This window comes from Sceloporus occidentalis, unplaced genomic scaffold (genome assembly GCF_023333645.1).
Source record: "Sceloporus occidentalis isolate IW3139 unplaced genomic scaffold, rSceOcc1.0.p SCAF_46, whole genome shotgun sequence".
Lineage (NCBI taxonomy): Eukaryota > Metazoa > Chordata > Lepidosauria > Squamata > Phrynosomatidae > Sceloporus > Sceloporus occidentalis.
In genome coordinates, this window is record NW_028317026.1 from 1,837,974 (window position 1) to 1,861,917 (window position 23,944).

General features: G+C 35.9%; 1 protein-coding gene across 2 annotated transcripts in view; it reads right to left on the bottom strand.

Moving 5' to 3' along the window:
• LOC149289314 (dickkopf-related protein 2-like) overlaps window positions 1–23,461 on the bottom strand; it is a 41,852-nt gene extending 18,391 nt beyond the window's left edge. Inside the window, exons 1-3 of one of the 2 annotated variants that reach the window (XM_089490795.1) lie at window positions 23,239–23,455; window positions 19,438–19,448; window positions 2,773–2,780 (exon numbers count right to left, since the gene is read on the bottom strand). In XM_089490795.1, the coding sequence (XP_089346921.1) occupies window positions 2,773–2,780; window positions 19,438–19,448; window positions 23,239–23,455 (236 nt within the window). Of the gene's footprint in view, window positions 1–2,772; window positions 2,781–19,437; window positions 19,449–23,238 lie in introns of both variants that reach the window. The other variant, XM_089490796.1, reaches the window with a different exon arrangement.
• Between the last annotated feature and the right edge of the window lie 483 nt (window positions 23,462–23,944).

Genomic DNA, 23,944 nt, shown 5'->3' on the forward strand with positions numbered 1-23,944 from the left:
TTTCTAGACAACTAAAATCTATTTTCTTAAAAAAGAAAAACAGCTGTTTAGTTCTGTAAGGCTGGACTAGCCATGAACATATGAAAGCTAACAAATGGAACAAAAAAAAATTCAGGAAATTCTCATGATTAGCAATTGTTTGTTTTAGAATTTACTGGTTAATTTTATTAAATTTTCTGAAAAAGACAATTAGATTTTCTCCAAAGTGCACATTCATACAATGTACTGTACTATAACTTGTCAATCAAAGCAGGTTACACAATTCCATTTGTCTGCCAAACCTTTGATTCCAGTAATTATGTAAAAAATATTTTACTAATGATTAAATCCATATAATTTTGTAATCCTGGACCTTTTTAACTACTTATTAAGTATTCTTTTGATCAAGGGCTCGATCCTCCTCAGCTGAAAGCAATATTTTCGATGTGTTCAGTAAGTTAGGCTTAATCCTGAATGCTTGGCACAACATCAGTCTGGGTACACTTTCCTTGTAGCCTTTCGAGTAAATATTTTACACATGAATGCTATGGGTTTCCACATAATGGTCACCATGCATGTTAGTGGGTGGCCCAGCTGTCATTCCCTAAATTACTCTTTCTAGTAATGAGTAAAAGAGTAAAGTCATGTTTTATCATTTATTGTAGAAGTAAAATATATATTACTGAATTATCTGATCCTCATCAATGAGGTGTCTCCATAAACATGAAAGCAAACATGGGGACAGCTCAGAAAAAGAAAACAAGTCCAGCATTTCTCTAGTCTCTAATCAAAAATGTATTCTCTGCCCGTTATTATGTAAGACGCGGATGCTATTAAAAAAACCATGTTAAACAAATGTTATGTCAATAGCTGGAGGGAAATATATTGCATTACCAAAAACTGTCTTGTCAGATCAAATCAGACCCAAGAAATATTGTTAGCAATCATATATTATGTAATGCATTACCCTTTATTTAAGCAATGTATACACAGTCTTCCTCGTGGAAACGTATACCTAAAATTCTAATTTGAGTTGTATTTTCTGAGGTGGGATAGTACAACTGCATGAACTAAACCTTTCCTTGAATTTTGTATTCACAAGGGGCTAACATAAATTATATTTTCAGAGATTAACTGGACATTTACAATCAATGGGAGATTGGAAGTGTGTGTATGTTGGTGTTGTGTGGTCAAGGGAGTTTGGGTTACCACTTCAACCAAACCTCCTTGACCACACAAGATCCACAAAAGGATAATGATATATCTAATATATTATAATCACCACTTTGGTGATACACTTTTCTACTCACTGAATTCTGTAATGATTATATTTATAATGTTAACCTTACAAACCACTCATATTTTCTCATTATTATGTCTGCCATGTAATGTTGCGGATAAAAAAAACAACTTTTATGACAGGATGCGATCAGAAACACTTAAAGATAGAAAACGGCTGCAACTCTAGTGTATGGGAATGAAATCAGCGCAGGCTTTGTCCCTTGGTATCCTATATTTATAATACTTTCCCATGCAGTCCACGTCAGCCCCACCATGTAGATTACCTAGGTAGATCTCTTAGAGCTGAGCGGTGGTTCTGTCAATATCTCTCATAGATTTGAAAGCAAGTGAGTGTAGGGGTTTTCCTAGGAAACTACAAAGCCTAGAGGAAAATTCTTTAGCATCGGTGTATCATCAAAATATCACGCCTTCAGATTTTCTTCCAGTGAAAAGTCATACTTCCCATGTCTCCTGTTTTATGCGACACGGTCTTGCTACTCCTCCAACATATTCCACTGCCCACATTTTCAGGCAGTGGGGATCATGGACCAGTTAGGAAGATTGGAAGGCCTACCCTGATTTGAGCAGAAAAATCAATCGAGGTCTGTGCTTTTGCAGAATAAACCTCAATCCCAGCTCATATGTGGCCACCTTACAACATAATAAAACAGAGTAGGATGATATAATATCATATCTTGGCATTCTGCTTCAACAAGGCCATAAGGTAGGTGGATGGTCCTGTTCTGGCCCTGCCTCCAACCCAACCCAAATAATCCTACCACCGTGATTATTTCCAGGGTAAACAGCAACATATTCTAACAGGAGTATAAATTCAATTATCTTCAGCCAATGAAAGCTATTTCAATTTTTATAAATATACCCCATTCATTATATAGCAATGCACACATAATTCAATATGGGTTAATCAAGGGTTCTAGCAAGGGTCAATGTTCAATTGTATGTGGTATTGCACAAACTAATATATACTAACCAAATGTACATGTAATCAAATAAAGAAGCCTAATACCAGTTTAGATTAAATTAGCAGGGTCCTTGAGTTAAACATTAATGAGTACAAAATATATACTATTAAGGATAATAGCAAAAAAAATCCAGTGGAAAATGTGATCGTTTAGAAACCAGCTAGATCTGATTTAGATGACGTTTTGCTGGTGCTTCTGTTTTCTCTCATGCAGTCATTATTCTTTTGTCTTAGAGAAAATTATACACTCCTTTCATGTGAAGCCATATCACATTTTCATGCTGATGGCACCAAAATTTCTACTCATAAATCTTAACTTTCTGACCTTAAAACAGCTGTAATCAAGGTTTAACTTACTCGCTCAGCAGTTTAAAACAGACGTATTTTACGTATAGACTAAACACAGAGACTGTGCTTTAGCAAAACAAAAAAAAAAACTGCTTGTGCTTTGCAAATGAGAAATAATAGGGGATACAAGTACCAATGGGGAAAAAATCCCAAGATTATCTGGCACTCAATTAGAAAAAAACTAATGTTTCTAAAAAAGCGAATAGACATGGTAACTGATCCCAAGTTCCATGGCAATGAAACAAACATATCTTAAAGTGATACATGCTGGGGTTTATTCACTAAATTTGGAGTTTTCATGAGAAGTTGGTGGTTCAACTCATCTACTTTACTATGAATTATGTACAGAGCATATTTCACTGGCTATACTGGAAGCACTGCTCCCTGGGGCTAAAAGTTAGTATCTTTACTGTCTAGATTTCTAGCATTGTTGGGTCACACGCATATACATCTCAAGTTCTGCCCGTTACCACTTCCCTGCCCACTCTGCTCCCATCAAAGTCTATGTTGGGCTAGTATCACCGATTCAGCTTCTTGGTAAGAAATATAGCCATGGAAAATTACATAGGAGGAAAACATCCACAATCCATTCAATGCAGAAACACTTAAAAATGTTATTTGCATATGAGTACGATATTTCCCAATAAACTTAATTTCAAAGTTAAGCCTTTTTGATGAAGTGGACTTTAAACCGTAATGCGTTCAAGCAGGAAAGGCCTTCTACTTCAGATCTGCATGCTCTTTAACCTAGCATCACAAAAAACCGCAGCTATCAAACCACTTCAAAGAGAGATTGGTGAATTCCTTTCCGAAATCTAATACACGCTTGTCCTTCCAACACAAACAGCGTGACTTTGTTGAATTATTGGTTCTTATCACTTCGAACAGAAGCAGATTTTATTTCTATATTCATTTGTCTCGAAATTTACGGTATTCTAAACACACAGACTATAAAGAGATAGCTTTTTGGCTCATAAACAGGCCTAGATTTACCAAGTGGTGAGATGAACCTTTTTCGAGTCCTTTTCCAAAACTTAATTGTGTAACACCTTTGCAGAGAATGTCTGTGTTTTCCCATTTATGAAGAATGAAATCTGAGTTATCTTTTTTTAGGTAGCTTAAGTATCTTTGTCTGAAGCTCAAAAGTCTCTGTAGTATAATCTGTGTGGGAATATATTTGCATTCATATCCATGCATGCAGGGACATTTACAAAATACAAAATAAGCTAAGAATTGCATGTTAGCTCCATCTGATCTAGTAAGGTCTTTTTGTTTTCATACATTGTTTAACATCTGTAATAACTGTGTTCCTTCAGTGCCAACCACATTGAGGATACTTTGTTAGCAGCCAATTAGAAACAGGAATTCAATATAACCCCCAGTCAATAAGAAATTAACAAATTTCCAAACTGAAAGACAAACTAGTAGCTGGAACGGAGAGAATTAATGCAGTTACAGGAACGGCCGGAAGAAGGGTTGACAAGGCTGTTGGAAGTAATTGGTTGGTGTCTATTGGTATACTTAAGTGTCATCCACGAAGCCAGCGCTTGCCTACTCCTTATTCTGAGTATGTCCTATAAAATACAGGTGATGATTACAAATATTTCTTGTTCTTAGTATCAATAAATGATTAACTGTTATATTAAAAGCTTTTAAACCACTGTGTTCCAGTTCAATGAAATCACCTAATTGCTCTACTCTACGCTACAAAGTGAACAAACAAATGTATTTTTCTTGCACCAATCTGCATGCAGCTCACTTCTACATTTACAATGTTGATCAGTTTTAACATTCATTTTTTTTCATAATTGCAGTGAAATAAAAGTAGCCCACATTTCTTTCCAAGATACAAAATCTTTAGAAGTACAATATGGTCTCTATTTGTAAACATTATGAGGCCTGTTTTCAGTGTGATTTCAGCTAGGATTGGCTGCAGTATGAAAGTCAAAACAGGCTCTCAAGATACAACAAAGCTGAAAGCAGAACAATGGAGAAATGATATTGGCATTAGGAAGAAGGTTTATATTTAAACATGCAGCCTTTTACCTAAAAACAAAGACTTTCAGAAATAATGAGAACATCAAAAACATTGAGAAGCATTTGCGGAATAGGAAAAGAGAGAGAGGGACTCAAATATGGAGAGGGGAATCAAAAATGGAAAGAGGCAGGTGAAAGGAGAGATGTTGAATGTGACGAGAGAGTTATTGAATGTGGAGGTAGGAAAAGAAAGTTGAATACAGAATACAGAATACAGAAGACAAGACGAGAAAGAAAGGAATTATAGAAAGAATTAGAGGGGATAGTATGGAGATTGTGAATTTTAATGTGAAAATGCAGCCCATAATTATACAGTATAATCCGCGAAAATTACAATTTGATGGCTCTCTATGAACTTTTAAAACAGATTTAGAATGTTACCATTAGATATAGTTACCACTATCTAAGCCTGAACATAATAACCCAGAGGCACTTTTTTTGGGGGGGGGGACATTTAATTAAGAACATATTACCCCATAGGTACTTTTTTTTGGGGGGGAGACATTTTCTTAATTGTAGCGAAATAAAATTTCATTTTTTTCAAAAATGTTAATAATAAAGCCAACTTTTAAAATGAATTTTACAGTGTCCTTTTAAATAAAATGTTAAGGGAGGCTTTAACCAGGTGCTTAAGATTTTTATTCTTCATGGGAAACGTATACCAAAGGAAGGGAATAATTTAACATACCATCAGAAATGGCTGCACTTATTTTTAGAGAAGTATTCACTCTGAAAATCGTGCAAAAAATCTAATTAATAAAAACACAAAAAGAGGTAACATAATGCGATGCCTCAGCTGAAGCTTTGCGTACTTCGGAAATGGAATGCCTTTTGTACATAGTTGCGTGTAGATTTTTTTTTTTTATTCACTGCTTAATAAGCTTTCCATATCGCTTCAAAGAAAAGAAGATGTGTTAGCTTTAGTACAGAAACAAAATATGCCTGAAATTACGAAGTCAAAACAAGACATCTCTGCATTTTACCATAATTGCATCATTTTCAATATTATTATAAGTATTTAAAGGGCTCACCTTGTAATTATGTAACTTTATGTTTGAAGGTCTATTTTTCATGTTTAAAGCAATTTAAGTATACTTTGTCATACTAAATCAGTATATGTCTATTTATATTAAAATCCTTGAGTATTAAACCACTGCTGTAATTGGGTCATACTGCAGGACTACGCTGCTAAACACTTGGGCAGTCCGCATGTGCCCTTAATTAGGGAACAGAAAAAAATTACCTTAAGGACTGCTAAATTGATATATGACATGGGGCAAACTGGGGTGTAAAGGGTAAGGATGGCTACCTACACCCATTTTAGGTACTGACAGATTAATTTAGAAAATATCTCATATTTTGCTCACCAATGATTTTTTTGTGCAATTTGTGAAAATATCATCCATCCATTTCTTTTGTTTATAATAATGTTATATCTAGTTTACACAAGCATTCTATAACCAAGCTCCAAAAATATAAAACCCTACAAGTACTAATCATTTTTATAATTTTATAATTTTCTCTGAAGCTTCCATTGCATAAAAACAGGCCCAGAAACCCCTACGTTTTTTATCGGTTTCACTGTGTAATTATGTCACTTGAATGCAAATGCAAAACTGAATGCGATATTATATAGGTTAAGTGTATAGGTTAAGTGGAAAACATGAAGAAAAAAAGATTGTATTGTTCAGATAAAAAGTATAGTTAACGAATTAACAAGTGCACAACCAAAATATGCATACAAACTAAGCCAAATCAAATCACCAAGATTGCTTGACTAGTTGACACATTATGCCACCTATATACAAATGTTAATTTGAAAAAGGACACAGTTGAATTCTAATAATATGAAAAAATAAAACTTTTAGGCAATGCTAGGACATATGGAAAATAATAAAAGTTGAATATGGCAATATAAGGAAGTAAAAAATCCATTAGTGTTGGCAGACTTACTCTATGCTATCATGCTTAGTTGTAGACTATCTATTTCTCTGTTTCTATTGTTCATAATCTTTTAGATTCTTATTATAAAGGGTTAATACAGGTCCTTTTTTATTTTTCTTTATACGTATGGTTTCATTTATGTTTTGCTGTCCACACCCTTTCCTGAGATGAGATGGTGGGTAAAGAAAAGTGAATCAACGTGACTTCAATGTGGTACATAATATCCTCCTCCCATTCACATCTGAAGGTCGATTTGTGAATGCAAGGAAATTACACTTGCCCTGGTCAGTCAACCTTATACACACAGAGACACAAAAAAAAAACATTTTAAAGGATCTCATATACCGAAAGAGTAATTGGGAGAATATCTATTGCTCCTATCACAAGCCAATTTTTTGCAATACGTGTAAATACGTATTTATTTTTTATCATAGATAAAATAATATCAGCGACCCTTTCCTTTTGTTTTAAAAAAATTATGTTAGATCCATAAAACTAAGCAGAACATGTCAATGTACAAAGGCAGTACAGAGAACATGTAATATTGTATTTCCCTTTTTTCTTTTTAATGCCACTTTCTTCTCTTATCTCCAGGGTTTAGTTGACCTTAAAATAACAATAGTGTTGATCATCCTAAAAGATACTCAAAATATACAAACATAAGACAACGTCACAGCTATAAAGATTTCAATACTGATTGGAAAACACAAACACAATTCATATTTTTAAGAATATCAAAAATTTGAATTCAAAAAAACTATTTTTCTCATTTATTTATAATTCATTCTAAATATTAAGAAAACTGTTGGAGGAATAAACATGGGACATAAACTGTAGAAGAAATGCTGTGTTAGTCGTTAAGAAGAAAGTAACATTAACAAGAATAATAATAAATGTTATCTTAAACAATAAAAACTAAGAATTTGCCTTTTTTTTTTAAGTAATGGTGACCAATGCCAGGCTTCCCTTGTAAGGCTCTATGTATTTTTGTCGGTTCCAATCCGCTACAAACATCAAGAAAATAAGGAAAACAGATGTTTCTATTTAATATAAACTCTGTTTTTCTTCCTCCACATACATTCCTTGTTTTACGTAAGAATATTTAACATAACACAGAGTAAAATTAAATAATGACTGGCGATTCTTTCATGGAAACGGACTACTAATGCAGATTAGCTTGACAGGAAGTTGAAAGATGAGAGCCTTAGCTTAAGATAGCAATATACTTTTCACCTCACCATTTTTCATTTGACTGGGGTTAATGTTTCATGCATTATAGTCTTTTCCGAGCACCTGCATTACACATGTTTACAGATGTGAACGCCCATCTCTGTGATTCGCGGTGATGAAAAACCACAGAAGGAAACATTAACTCTACTGTGGGTTATGTATTGGTGAAGTATTATAAATGAAGTTATTGCCAACAGTTCATAAAAGACAACTGCATAGTTGCATTTATTGACAGACAATCTTTCATTAATTAAACAAATGTATCACTTTTTAAATGTTTCACTACATGTTCATAGACACTAGCCCACCCTACTGCCATTTGATCTTTCTGTGCTCCTAATCATGCCACCACTATACTAGGAATCATTAAGCAGCTATCATTATTATTATTTATTATTTTATATAGCACCATCAAATTCCATAGCGCTGCGCAATGGGTTGGACAGGACATAACAAGTAGTATGTAACATAACAATTTGACTTAGAGACAACAGGTGAGGGACAACAGGTCCCTGCTCAAACGAGCTTACATCATTGTATGTGTTTAACGAAGCATGCCATAATACAAGCCTACTCCTATCAGCATTCTCCCCAGAAAGCTGGGATAATCTGTGTGATTTTTAATTCATTGTGAATTGCTGCCTTTTTCTAACCATATACAAGTACACTGATAATTGATAGGCCATAGGTCACCTGACACACCTAAAAGTCTTCTAGAAGTCTTCAGCTTTGGTTTTGTATCTATGACTAAGGGCCGCAATCTGTCCGGGGTTCATCTAGACAGTCCTGAAATAAAAGGTAAGCCTTGGATCACAGGTTTAATTCTTTATGTCCTGAGAAACGCAGGGCCACAATACTGACCATGTCCGCAGATATTACTTTTTTAAAATGTGCAATATGTATTTTTCCGTTTCTTTGATGCAGCTGTTCAGAGTTCAAATGTCTTCGCTCTCAGACAGTTAAATGGCTTTTTTATATGTCTGTACCTTCTGTCTCTTTGCCTGTATCTTTTCTCAATTTACTTTTTTCTTCCCTTCTTTCCCTGTCCTCAGTTTTCTGTCCTCTTGGCTTTTCTCTTTTCTTCTTTCTACTCTCCTTTCATTCTCTTCTCTCCTTCCTCCCTTTAATATCCTGCCCTTTGCCCTTCCTCCCCCCTCTCTTCGCTGACTTTTCTCCTCTATCCTTTTTCTCCCTTACTTTTTTCCTTTTTTTTGGCCTTCACCCATCCCTCTCCTGTCTCTGCTCTGTCCTCACTCTCTTTTTTTCTTCATTCACCTCTGTTTTCCTCCTTGTTTTTTCTTCTTTTTCTTGACCCTTTTTTCTTAATATTTTCTCTACTACCCTTTTCTTCTCTGCTTTCCTCTTTATCTCATGTCCTTTATCTTTTCTTCCCTTTCTCTCTTTTCCCTCCCTTCTCTATGATGTTCTTTTCTCCTTTTTCACTCTCTCTTGTCTCTCCCCTCTTTTTTTCTTCTCCCTTCTCAGAGTCTCATTAATTACCTTGTAGTCATGTTATGCAAGAAGACAACAGTGACTAAAAATACTTACTACAGCAGAAGAAAATATTTTATTAACTTTGTGGTTTTATTTATCTAAAACGGATGAGCTGGAACTGCAATGACAAAACTGCTTAATTTCCTTGGCTTCACATTAAAGAACATTATATTAATATTTTTTTATCCAGGTCGAATAGTGCCTTTCAATTATATAAATGTCCTTTAATATTTAAATGAGGTCTATGAATACATTCATTGCTGGTATGGGAGAATACTTCCTGTTCCAGAGTAAAAATAAGAAAAGTTAATTTGTACAGTGAATTAGCGTTTCAATTATCTTTGCAAAAATCATCAGCTCCTTTTCCCTTATAAAGCCAATATTTGGACCCGCTGGTTAAATGACATTCTTAGTTTAGTCTTTGTATTTTCTTTTGACTAATTAATCAGCAAGGATCCTTCTACTTTGTTAGCCACAGCTGAGCAACTCAATGTCACAATGACATTAAAATAGAGATGTGAGGTATTCGGGGACACTTGGATGCCATGCATGTTTTGAAACCTTACTGCAGAAGAGAAAAACACATGCAGAACAGATTACCAAACCATGGATCATGATTCCAATTTATTAGCATTTCAGTTTTAAAATGAAAAACATTTTTTGTAACATTAAGTGATGTGCAGCCTCTTAACTTCTGTTTAATCAAGTTTGGCTTTCAGAGGTTCTTTTATGATCAGTCTAACCTACAATTTCACCCAGGTAAAATTGGCTTCACACTACACATTGCCTCATTCACCCTTCATGAAGTTTTAGCTATTAGGTTTGGAGGGCTATCGGGCAACATATTAATGACTTAAGACAACTCACTTGCACATGAAGCTCATCTGAAAACTATATTCTCCAAGCCACACAATGATCATGCCAGCCTGAAATGTAGGTCAGCTGTTTTCAATGGTCTCCAATTCCTAAGTTGTTATCATTTGTTGTCCAAACCTAAACTCATATGAGGTAAAATTCTGCAATAAACAATCTATAAACTTAAAATTCAGCCTGTCCAGCATAACACTAGACATTTCCATACCATGTAAACCCTACCTCAATGATATATAGTCTCATGTAAAAGTGTGAAAAGAAACACATATACTGTAGTAGATACACTCCCAAATATCTAAGAGGAACATTAACCTACATTATTTTAGAAATGGTTGGATAATTTATTGTACAGCTGACTAGTTATGAGTTGGTCAAGAGCAATTGAGGCCAAAAAAAGATGAAAATGTCAACAGTGGTAGCTCACACTTCCTAGTACATGCATAGCAGAGAAAGGAAGGAAGCAGATTGGATTTGTAATCCCTCTCATGCAGAGGAGATGAAAAGAAGCAGGTTTTCCAGCTCTAAAACGGAATGTAAACAGCTGTGGTGGAGAGAATAAAGCACATTTCCCAAACTACTTCACACACCGACCTGTCCTGAATGGAAACACGATGGGAACTGCAAGGGAATGTTACCCTTTGAGGAGTAATACTGTGGTGAGGACCGAAGGGAGCAGAAAATATGCAAAACAAATTTCCCTCTATTGTCTGAGTATAAACTTTGAACATAATCTTGTCCAGGGAATATTTTAACACAACAGCTGACACGATGTTATTTCCTGTAAAGAAATCTCACCAATGATATAGTAGAAGCATTAAGCAACATTCTCCTATTCTCCAGATATTTCGCCAAGTCTTAGAAAAGCAGACCATTTTCTCCCCATAATAAAGAGTCAGACAGAGATTAACAAAAATCAGAACAATATTGCTGGAATTCCTATAAAAATGTCATTTTATTGGTTTGACTTCCTGCTGCCTGTTTGCCTTCCAATCATGTGTTCCATATTGCCCAAAGCTGGGCATTTGTGCTGCCAAAGCAGGGCAAGAGAGGCAGCTGCCCCTGGGGGGGCCACAAGGTGAGGGGCACACTTGAAAGGTCTGTTGGCAATATCCTTATGCCTGCTTCTGCTTCCAGAAGCAGATGTGAAATCAGCAAGGGGCAGGACCTCTAATCCTGCTCCAGGAGCCAAGAGCTCTGATTACTAACCTGTGCCACAAATTACATAACATTTTTCATGTCTTATTTAAAATCTTATTTTATATAACAGATACGTGTAAATTGTTTAAAGAGACAACATCACTGGTTGCCAACTAGCAGTTTTAAGGCAAACAGTATTGCACATACGATCACTGCAGTCTCAAACTGGTGACTCTGGGGTAATTCACTATTCATGGTCTCCTTCCCCTGCCACCCACAATGCCTTTAATTTTTGCAAATCCCTCAAAACATGACCTTATTGATTTGGCTTCTATGTGGGGGATGATGCCAGTTTATGAAGTTTGGCATTTTTTTAAATTAATAAAAAAAACAGGTGTTTTGTGGTCCTTGCATAACAAGGGCTTGTAAGCAATGTCTGGATGCATGCAATCCTAACTATTATTAGGCTATAAACATTGTCTTTGTATTCAATGATTGCTTTACTGTGTATACAATCATAGCCTTGAGCAGGTGGGGTCTGTAGGATGGTATCCTAAGAACACATTTAGTCTCCTGCTGATTTTGGTAAACTTCCAGTAATGTGGAAAAAGCAGATACTTTTAGGGACGATTCTTGGAATCTAAGAATGAGCAGGTGTTGGAGTCATCAAAATGTTCATTTTTGCTGGCAACCAGACAAAGGCATGACTCAAATTATTACACTATTACATTTTACACTATTAATTCATCCTTAACCATTAACAGAATTCGATCCTGTTAAACCCCAGCACTAAAACCCACCCTTTATATCATCAGCAGGAAAATACATATTTTTAATTGTTTTTTATATTTTATTAGTTAATATTTATATTTCTTTATATTTTGCTTTCATTTTGCTTTGGGATTTTTCTAAAGTTATAAAGGTTTCATTTGGTTTCAGAACATTAAAAAAGTGTATGAGTATAAGCATGTTATTTTTTTAACTAGCTCTTCAGCATACCCCTCCTAATTTCAAAAAATAATATTAATATTGAATGGTTCGAAATCTCTTGATTATAACTGTTTAGAACTAAAGAGAAACTTGATGCATGATTCACTACTTGTTTTAGCAGCTTCCTGAGGGAGAATGGGCAATAACCAATCAAGCTCTTTAAAGAAGCTGGAATTTGTTGGGACACCTTTCATTTCCCCTAATGAAGCTACGAACAAGTTGGGGTTATGGTGCTACCCAACAACTCTAATATGTATTTCGTGTTAAGAATTTCTAGCCCCAAAGGGGGGCTTTCAAAGGGGGGTGAGTGGGTTGAACTTGGACATGGACTGGACTAGATGAAATGCTTCTCACCAGGGGAGGGCTGGCAGCCTAAGGCCCGGGGGGCAAGTCTAGTCAAGTGGCCCATTGCGCCACCAAAGCGGCTGCGAGCGACATTGAAAGTGGCCGCCGTGCGGCAGTCACTCCACCGGCGCCGCCCAATAGCCGTGCCTCAGCTCTTTATCCCACCCCTTTTAAGACGTGGGACGAAGAGCTGAGGAATGGCCATTGGGCCTGACTGCCGCACGACGCAAGGGCGTACCTAGAGTATTTGGCAGCTGTGGCAGATCCTGTATGTGGCACCCCCCCACACACACACTTTAAAACTGCATAGTTTCTATGGTTAGGCAAACATTGACAGGGGTACAGCAAAATTGTTATCATTATATACTTAGGGATTACGCTGTACCACCGTCAATGTGTGCCTATACTTTGAGCCAGACACTGACAATACTGCAGTACAACCCCTATCACTATATACTAAGCCAAACATTGATGTGGTGTAGGCCTAACACTTTAGTGACTGGCTTAGTACATAGTAGGGATGCACCGAAATGAAAATTCTGGACCGAAACTGAAAATTCTGCATTCATTTGGCCAAAACCGAAAAAAAAATGTTTTTTTAAAATACTTTATTAAAAGTAACACACCAAAATTAGACAAAAAAAAAAATCAATAACAATATTAATATATATATATACATATATATACATATATATATTTAACAGCAATCACAATCCTATCATGCCCAGGTTCTAGCATGTACTGGCTGGCTTAGCATGATAGGCGTGTGATTGCTGTTTGCAATCATATATATCTATTAATACTGTTATTGAATTTTTCTGTCCAATTTTGGTATGTAATTTACTTTTAATCAAAGTGTTGTTAACACACCACAGTTGGACAAAAAAAAAATCGATAACAGCAATCACACTCCTATCATGCCTAGACAGCCTCCCTATGCCATGCTATCTCCCCACACTTCCATGCAATCTCAAACCCTCATTCACAAACATTCATCATAAACTATAGCATAACACCCATCACTCTCACACACTTACTAATATTTTCCTACCTTTCCTCTGGCACTGTCACTTTTCCTCCTCCTCTTCATTCTTCCTCTTCTTCTCCCTCTTCTGTGTCCTGTCCTTCCGGTGTGCGGAAGACGGTGGGCGTGGCTTCAGTGTTGTGCGCCGGGATTTGACATCAAGTCCCGACGCACAGCCACAGTTGCCGCACTCATCGTTTTTGGAGGCGTGCCGGCACCCCTCAGTGAGCGGCACTCCAGGCGGACCGCCCCCCGCCAGGTACGCTACAGGCACGGCGGACAGTCCCGGTGGCAGCCGCTTAGTTTTTAACTTTGCGGCTGCCATGAATGTTCGTCTGCCGGCCACCCGGCCAGCCCGCCGGCCCGGATTCAGGGCGACCCGGCCCAGCACGCCCCTGCTTCTCACAAAGACAAAACTTAGAGGCCCAGTGATAAGCTCTGATTTACAAAGCATCTGGGAACTTTGGAGTGTCCCCACATATGCTGATGATATAATACATGTGATATTTAAAAGTGAGCTGAGCCACAGCGAGGTACACCTTCTTGTAATTCATAGAATTAAGGCTCATCTAGGAGAATCAGAGATCCACATATCTTTGAAATGGCCATATGTCTTTTATAGCCATTATACCATGTGGGTAAGCACAACATATATAATAGTACATGGAATAGGCAGAGTCACTTTATGTGAAATTTGGATTCTGGGTACATGCTGACACATATTGTTACGTTTACAGTAAGACAAATATGACTGCTGTAGTGCACCAGGGATTAAACATAATTGGTCAGTGGCTTGCAAATAGATATGTAGCAAAAATATAATAGCTATAGTGTTACAAAACATTCTAGAGTAGTCTGTTTTTTGTATGATTTTAATACACGGACCACCACAACATCTTAACTAAGTTAATTATTTTACACAGATGTTCTGAATCTGTCAAAGTGCCAGTTTTAAGAGAAGTATTGTTTTTGGTTTATCTATACATTCCAGCTTAAAATTTGAAAAGCTGCTACCTCAGTTATAAAAAATAAAAGATAAGTATTCCTAATATTTTTTTTAATAAATTCAGAAAAAGACATTTAGAATGTGCTATTCCAAAGCCAGTGTGAATCCATCAGGTATAAAAACTTTCAATTCTCCCTTGGGTTGTAAGAGCAGATACAATGCAACTGTCTTCTACATGGGAATTTACATTACGCAGTATTTTTAAGTTATTTTGTGCCCCCTTGTGGAGTTAAATTGAACTTCAACCACTGCATACTTTCCATTTAATGTATGATGGACACTGAATCAATGCAAATGCCAAAATGGGAAAGAGACACACACAATACTTAGATGAACCAAACTGTTCCAAATGGGTTAAAAAAGTTGCATTATAAGACTGAGCAAGTTAATTAATTTGCAATTTATTTATGCATCAGTCCTTCCGGAAATGGGTACTGTAGTGTAACTCCACAGTAAGATGTGTTACTCTGACTGGAAAAAAATCAAATAACTTTAAAGGAATAGTTATATAATTTGCAGTGATATATATATATATATATATATATATATATATACTATCCAAAGTAACCCTGCCCACTTTCCCAGAGTACAAGACAGGTGCTAAAACATCAAGTATCTGTATGATACCCACTAAAAATGAATGAACCCTAAATAAACAATCCTTAAATCCATATATATATATATATATATATATATATATATATATATATATATATATATATATATGTCCTTGTTTTTGAAAGAAAAGCACATTTTGTCCATTAAAACAACATCAGGTAGATCAGAAATACTGTGTAGACATTGTTAATATTGTAAGTGACTGTTGTAGCTGGAAATGGCTGTTTTCTAATAAAATATCTTCATATGCGTATAGAGGCCTTTTATCACTCCCATCACTCATGTGTTCCAATGGCATTTTGTATTCGCTAACCAAAGTTTAAGTTTAAAAGGCTCATTGACCATTAGAAACCCTTTTGCAATTGTGTTAAAAAAAGTACTTTTACTACTTTTAAATGGTGGTGTACATACATACATTTCAATGATCAGACATGATTTCTAAATGAAAACACAATCAAAGATATATATATATAGATATATATATATATTTTGCCATGCATTCAATATTGAAAAATTATGGAATCTAGTTTTGGTTGCCTACCAAAACACTATAATCTTCTTTTTACTTAAATGTAGATCTTTGTATTTTGTATTATGATACATTTATAATTTTATTATCACAGTATATTATGCATATGTATTCTATCAAGCAGCAGACTTGCCCAATTACACGTTAAACAAGAACTCCAAAGAAAAAGACAACAAAAGACTTTATGACAAACTATTTTGTCCATGATATAATTGTGTTTCCTTCTGGGAAAACCATACATATAAAGAATGGAATGAGGTATTAATTATCTATACCTAAAACCCTGTTTTCATCTTATTATCCAAATAACTCATGTAATTTATTTGTGTAAAATACAAAAATATCTTGGGTTACATTTAGAATCACAGTTTTTGAGCGTGAATATTGTTTTTTGGGAAAAAAATCTTATATATTTATATAAAAATACTAACTACATATTATGAAAACCTTTGTTGCGGGAGAAGTTTGCAGGGAACTTTAATTCATGCTTAATATTTGTAAAGCTCTGCATACGATGACACCATATAAATCACTGCATAATAATCATACAAAGGAATTGTAATCAAACAAGTTTTGTGATTAAGGGCCAGGGCAAGACACAGAAAAGCACAGTCCCAGTTAGACATTGTAGTGAAGATAATGGACGGGGAATACGGTAGTTAAAACCTGGGTATGACCAAACACTGCTCTCCTACCCAGAAATCCAGGACACTCTCTGGAACCCTTGGAAAGTGGTGATTCACTTGCAGACCCATGTATGTCTTCTCACGTCAACACACTTATGAATCATGTTTTAATGCATAGACCCAACTATCACTGTTTGACATTCAATTACCTTTGTGGAAGATATAGGAAACAACGTTTTCTGCAAATGGATAAGAATACACATTACAAGGCTTTTTGGGCCTATTTACTGCCCTCCCAGCCCTGTAAATGATGAGAGTGAACGATTAGGTGTTTCATGATCCCACACCTACTCCTGCATAACACTATGCAGGCTGTATTTCACTGGCGCTAACAACTTAACAAATCTTGCTTTGTAGAATGACGGATAAATCTGCATGGCACAGGCATAAAGCTATCCTGATTACAAGAATATGGACCAAATGCGATTTCAGGTTTTAACATCAGGAAGAAATAATCAGACTAGGTGGGCTAATGATATATAACTGCTATCAGATTCTAGGTTTCTATGTTGTCACAGAATCTGCTGTCCAGATCCCTTACTGTTATCTACTAAATTCTACATGTTGTTTCATTGCATAGTATATTATTAACAGAAAAGGGGTTTTTTTAGCAAATATTTTACATCAGCTGAGTAAATATAAAGAACTGAAAACAGGTCTGGTATATTATCAATCTAAGGAGTACCCTATGTTGTTAAGTTTTAGATGTGTTGATGGTATATTAAAATGACCTTGTCTTATATAATTAAGTTCACCTTTTATTCAGACCTCAGATCCATGGCACCACCGCACAATGGACTAAGCCTAGAGGCTTGTCACTCACTCTCAATCACAATCTCTCACACTCACTCTCTCATGCTCTCTAACACTCCCTCATGCGCTTTCACATTCTCTCACGCTTTAATCCCCTCTCTCACACTCTCATTTACTCTCTCACACACTCTCTCAATGTGTCTCTGTCTCCTTTTCTGCAGCTCAGCTTCTTCTCTTGCCTCTTCTTGTTCTTCTGTCTTTATTCATACATGCTTCTCCCCTGTATCAGCTCCACTATCCAGGTACTTCTGCAAAAGAGCGGAGCCTCCATGCATACACTCTCACGATTGGAGGAATGAGGGAGAGGCTGCCCCTGTGGTGCCTACCATGGCTCCGCTCTTCTGCAGAAGTACTCCAAGAGGCCAGAATATTGTAGACAGGCTCACGGAAAAAGAGAGGTGCACAATTGCTTCTATTTCTCTGCTAACCCAGAGACCGGGGCACAGAGACGCTCATGGGAAAACATGTGAGAATACGAGAAAGAGTGAGTGTTAGAGTGAGTGTCCTTTCTTTTTTTCTTTTTTCATTAGTATCCAAATTTTGGGGGTGGTCATACACATTTACTAATTTGATATTAACAGGGTAACTGGTTGTCAAGAAAGTAACATTCATAAAACCATTGTGTACAGATTTTCCTGACTATCTTTATCCACAACACATTAGCCATTTTCCCTGGTAATGAATCAATGGTGCATGTCTAACATCCCCCATGTAATGTCCCCTTGGCTTCCTAACAGATGTGAGATTGTTACACAATTTCGTTTTTATGATCTTATGAGCAATTGAGGGGATAATAAATCACAGATAAGTTCAGCTGCACACGTCAAACAGGTGTTCGTAGTTTCCTTAAAATCTGTGTGTCGACAATTGCAGTACAGTTGGTTTTAAAAAAATAATAATAAAAGGAACACATCTTAATAAAGGTCTCTATCAGCCATATTAATAGACCATTAGAAACAGCCGTGTAAATTTACTAAGTCAACATTCCATGGATGTCAACCACTACAACCAGCACATTTCACATTTATGCCATATATTTACCGATATGTAAAATAAAGAAAAATGCAGTACACTGACATCTTGAGGTTCACTAAATTCAGGGAACAAAAAAGTTTCCAGAAAAAAATTGTGAATTATGTGTGCAATGGCTTGCACTTCTGACTGAATCAGTGGAAATATAAGAACAATTTTCGATTTAACTGAGCAGTGTATAACATGTGGTTTTGCTTTCTGCTTCTTATTACAGTGCTGTGATCTACAATGTCAATGTAGAATAAAATATATTATTTAAAAAAAAATAAGAATAAGAATCATTTTTATCTCTAGGCTTTCTAACCATATTCACGATTTACTAGTGATATGTGGATATCTTAAAATGTATTTAATATAAATTTAAACAAACATATATGATTTGTTTAGAAAACAATTATGGTGATACAGGAATCTATATTATCCCACAACCGCTGAAGAGGCCCCTTAGACCAACAGTCTTTATGGGGTAACGCCACCTCTGATCTAGGCCAAGTAGCATATGAACACAAAGTGTTGCTGATATGGCCACCTTGCAGGTTAGTTGTTTAATGTTGCTCGCTTAATATATATATAAAAAAATGATATATATATAAATATATATTTTTCTCAAGAGGCATTAAGGCTATCCTTTTTTCCAAGGTCTAGAGCTTGAATGATTGAACACTAAACTCTTGCATATGTATTGTTATCTCACTTAAGGTGTTGAAATATAATATGTATGTTTTTTTTCTTAGCGTATTCCCGTCTTCATTTTTAATGAGGCACAAGGAAATATTAAATCCCTTGCGGCGTTGTATTTCTACCTTTCCTTGTGACAATATGCTATGCTTTATCTGTTCGCTAAATGTAGTTTGCCTCTCAGTAGCCTCTGGATGCCAAATCAAGGTCTTCCATTGAAGAATGTGTAACGCGCTTGAGTGTCTAACGACCTGAGGATAAGAAAGTATTCAAGGTGCTAATAATGTCTACCTGTGAGAAATCCATCCCTTTGCCCTTGCATCAACTGACAAAATCATGTTTTAGACCTGAACACCTCTGAGATTTCCTTTTTTCCAACGGCTTCTTTTTTCCTGTTAGCCCTGAAGAAACAATACCTGATCCTGATAGTTTTAAATGTCACTTTACTGTTTGCTTCTGGGGAATGAACGTGTGCTTTTAGCTAGACACTGCCTTCTTGTGGGATTATACCCCAACTATAGTGACATTTGAAAAACTATTTTACCAGAAATAATATAAACAGGTATAATGGATAGAAATAAAAAAATGATGTTTTCTTAATGGAAGTTTCTTTGAAGCCTCAACACTGAGAATATAGAATGATCTTCAGAATTTGATATGCAAGTGACTTAGTGAAAGGACAAAATATGTACAACAATTGACTGATTTTATTATGCAAAAACGAATGGATATGCCAAAAACAATGGAAATTATAGACTGAAAACATTATTTAGGTTCATATAATCCATTTGATGACAAAGGATGTAAATGGAGGTCTATAAAAAAAAAAACCAAGTATTTTTTTTTTTCCAGATGCAGTATTTCACAGAAATGAAAGAACTAAACAAACAAAAAAAAATCCTGCTGTAAATAACAGAAAATATGTATTTTAAATTTGAACAAACAGGAGGTGTACATTTAAGATAAATATATCCGAGGACGGCATTTAACGTTCTCCAAAATCCTGATTAACACAGGATGTTTTTTTTAATATAACCATACCCATCTGTCAGAGATTTTTGGATTAGATTGTGTTTTAGTATTCTTAAATCTGTTTTATACAATTAAGACCACGGCTGTACTTTAAATAAAAAACAAATTTAGGAATAATACACAAACATATAAAAGTACAATTTAAAATAAATTGTTCTCCAAAAAACAATCAGTTTTCTTGTGTTGTATAAATCACAAACAGCCTTATAGCAATTGCATAGAGCCCCTGAGTATGGGACTTTTATCATTGGTTTATAGTTAATTAGTAGTATTCAGTACTAGCACATGATTTTCAAATAACTGGCTGACATATTAGATTTATTATTATTTTCTAAAAAAAAAATAATTATTGAACCTCTATCCACCAAAAATGGGAAAAAAAACGTTATTAACAAGTTTGACCATGTCATCAATAGAGTGCATTATACAGCGGGCATTATATAGCGGACATTATATAGTGGACATTATATAGCGACAAATTACAGTTTTGGCTACCAAAAGTTTTTTAAGCAACATAAAGCCTCCTTAAATGAACAGCCATTATACTGTATATAAATAAATATATATAAATGGCTGGAAGTTGGTAAGTGGTGTTAAATTTCAAATTAATATTCAAAGATACATGGAACTAATTATTTTGATCCATTTGTCTTGATGACATTAAAAACCAGTCTAATTCTTTTTTGCTATCTTTTGATTTATTTTAAAACTTTGCTTCTGTTCCTTAAGACACATGCTTGTAATTAGTGTTCATTTATTCAGAAAAATAAGAAATGTTAACCTTAAATTGCCATATCAGGTATCCTGTTGAATAGAGCTGTTTCAGTTAAAATTGTAATGTTCTTTTTTATGAGATATTGTATTAGTCACTTATCTTCTGATGTCCATTACAAGTTAGCTCACTCTGGAAAAAGTACATGGACCCGGTTAATAGGAACCAGATGTTTTTTGTGATAAGACGGGGTGCTGGAAATATCTGTCTGGAGTTCTGATGGCATATATTCTCCTGCACATATTTTTAAAGGATAGAATTTGGGCTAGGACATGTGTTACAAGTCTAATATAAACATTATTCAATTGGGGTAAATAGGCCTGGCTAAGATGACGCATTAAAAGTTATTTTATATTCTGTCCGATTAATTTGGCAGGTTTCATGGCTACATTGCATCCCTTCCACCACTAGCCTTTTTACAACTCAATGGGTTAAGTACCAAAGTGGTCTATGCCTTGTTAGGCCATTCAATACCTGGTTGCCAGATGGGACGGGTTTAAAGCTTTTGCTAGCTTTAATGTGAGGTCTATAAATTCAAGACAACCCCGCCAAATGTAAAGGTTGCGTAGTACAATTCACAGTTGCCAGTGTATATGTATTGTTTGATTTATTTGTTTCATGTGGGGTTTTTTATGTATTCATCCTTCCTTGTACAAACTATGTACACTGCCATGCACACATCTTGATATGTTAATTCTAGTACATAGGCTGCAAGCTTCTATGGATGTAGCTCTTCATGTTATGTATTTTATCATACATTTAGACTTCGTATAGGATGCAAAATGAGAAAAAAAGTGAATAATGACAGATGTAACTAATATGAATAGTACATAAGCCCATGATTGATCATTTTATTCAGCTATGTTAATTTCTCTAAATACATGGTGCATTCTACATTGTATGAATAAAAACAACATGGAATTTAGTAGGCAATCACAATAGCCTCCTTTCTGCCTTTTACTGTTTTAGCTGTTCTTCATTACTGCAACATTATCCCTATACATTACTGTCCTTGTCTTCCCTATTCTTAGCTTCTTCTTCATTGCATATCTGTACTACAGCTTTTAAAATCCCTTAATATGAATAAATGGACAACATTCCCCTTTGGATTTGAAAGTGCATGCAGAAGACCACATGGGTGTTTGAAATGTCTTCCAAAACCACACCAACACTGTGACCAGCAGTGTTCACAATACAGTCATCTAACTCTGGAACTGTCTAAATCATTCTGCAGGTGGGGATCTTTGTGGATTTAAGAAAATAGCCTTTGCCCTAAAGGACTTCTTCACTCACTTATTCCCAATGCTACTTTTTCACAAATGCAACTTGCAAACAATGACATTTATTGTTAAATAATCTACAATTTGTTACTTAGTGCTATATTTCTCCCTCCCACTAAGGGAAGCTATGAAAATCCTTTCAGCATAATGTCCTTTAAACATGATATCATAAGAGAAGTTACAGGCAAGGAATGTCCTGTTAACCAAAGTAATGATATCCATGCTGAGAGATTTCTCAGAGACTCAGAGAAAGTGAAATGTAAGAATCCCATAACATTCACGGGTTCGCCACGTGTGTGAGGATTATGTATGCTGGTATTAGTAAATACAAGTATAATATATTCAACTGGTTGCCTGGATATGGACCTCTGGGATATGTAATTCATGACTAGGTGAACGTCGTACAGCTTTCCCAGTTGACATAATGCTTTCCTCAATCTAGACTCTAGTAGGTATAAATCTAGATCATTTAACTGATCTCCCTAGAAGCAAGTGAAGTTTAGTGCCTAGGTGTGATAAGACACACTGCTTTTTAGTTTGAGATAATACTCCACTTTCAATGCTATCCTAGAAAGTAAAACAGTCAAAGATGAAGACTCATCACACATATATATGATCCATCTAATGACATATTAGCTGCAGAGCCCTGCACCATTGAATTAGTTATTCATCTTTTTATATGCAATGCTGGTGCTGCGTGAATTAGAGACAGTGTGTTACCCTGCCTGAATTAGAGACAGTGTCTTACCCTGTCTGAATTAGGGACAGTCTCTTACATTAACATATAACGACCATAAAACACAACACACAGCATGTTGCTCTACAATAAAAAGGTACTAGGTACAAAAAATGCTGAAGACCATCATCATCATCCACACTACCTAAGTAAAAATAATCATTGTGGCTTGTGTGCTGACCACAAACCTTACTTACTTTACACCAGTACTCTACCAGCAAAGTATGAGTTTGATTTCCGCCTAAATGAGATATGATCAAAGCATACTATGTGCATCAATCACTATCTCCTGGATGATTTTGTGTTTTATGTTAAGCAGCATGTTGAGCACCTCACCCATAAATTGATATATATTATAAATCTGCCCAGATTGCATATATTTATATATCAACCTACCTGTCCAAGTTGTTTGCCTTTCTTGTGAGGCATGCCATGCTGGAAGATTGCAGACCTGTTGGTTGCCAGGGCTGGGGTATGACCCACCAGAATAGACTTGATGGAGTTGGCCTTGGATCTTGAGATGTCTAACTGGGAGCTCTCCACCAAAAGCACAGTAGCTAGTAGGGGTAGCAGACAGCTGCATTCCCAGTTCCACAACAGCAAAAGCATGTTCATCTTCCACTGATCAGGCTACAAGAGAGAGTAAAGCGCAGGTATCTTCAACCTCCCCAACAGTCCACACGTTAGAAAAAAATGCACTTCTTCTTTAGTTCACATCCAATAACCTTAAAAAGTTATTGGGCAGCATGTACATGCTTATCAGTCGGAGCGCTTGATTTCATATGGTTGTTTGCAAACAATAAATGTCCAGCAAGATGTCAGAGAACAATCATCTTGAATAACTTTCAGATCAAGCTCGAACTTGCAGTGTCTTCCCCCTTGAGATGCTAAAAATGAAGATGAGTTGTATGAAAAGTTCAATCCCAGCACGGCATGCCCTTTGAGTCTTCAGCATCCAAGCTGTGCTGAAAGGAGGATCCAGGTGAGTATACTAGGGATTAAGATGCCCCTGCTGCTGATCAGCATCAGGGTCCATGCAGAGAGAGAGGGAGAAGCAGCTGCCTTGCCCTGCAGAGAGCACTGAGCCAGCTCTTGTTA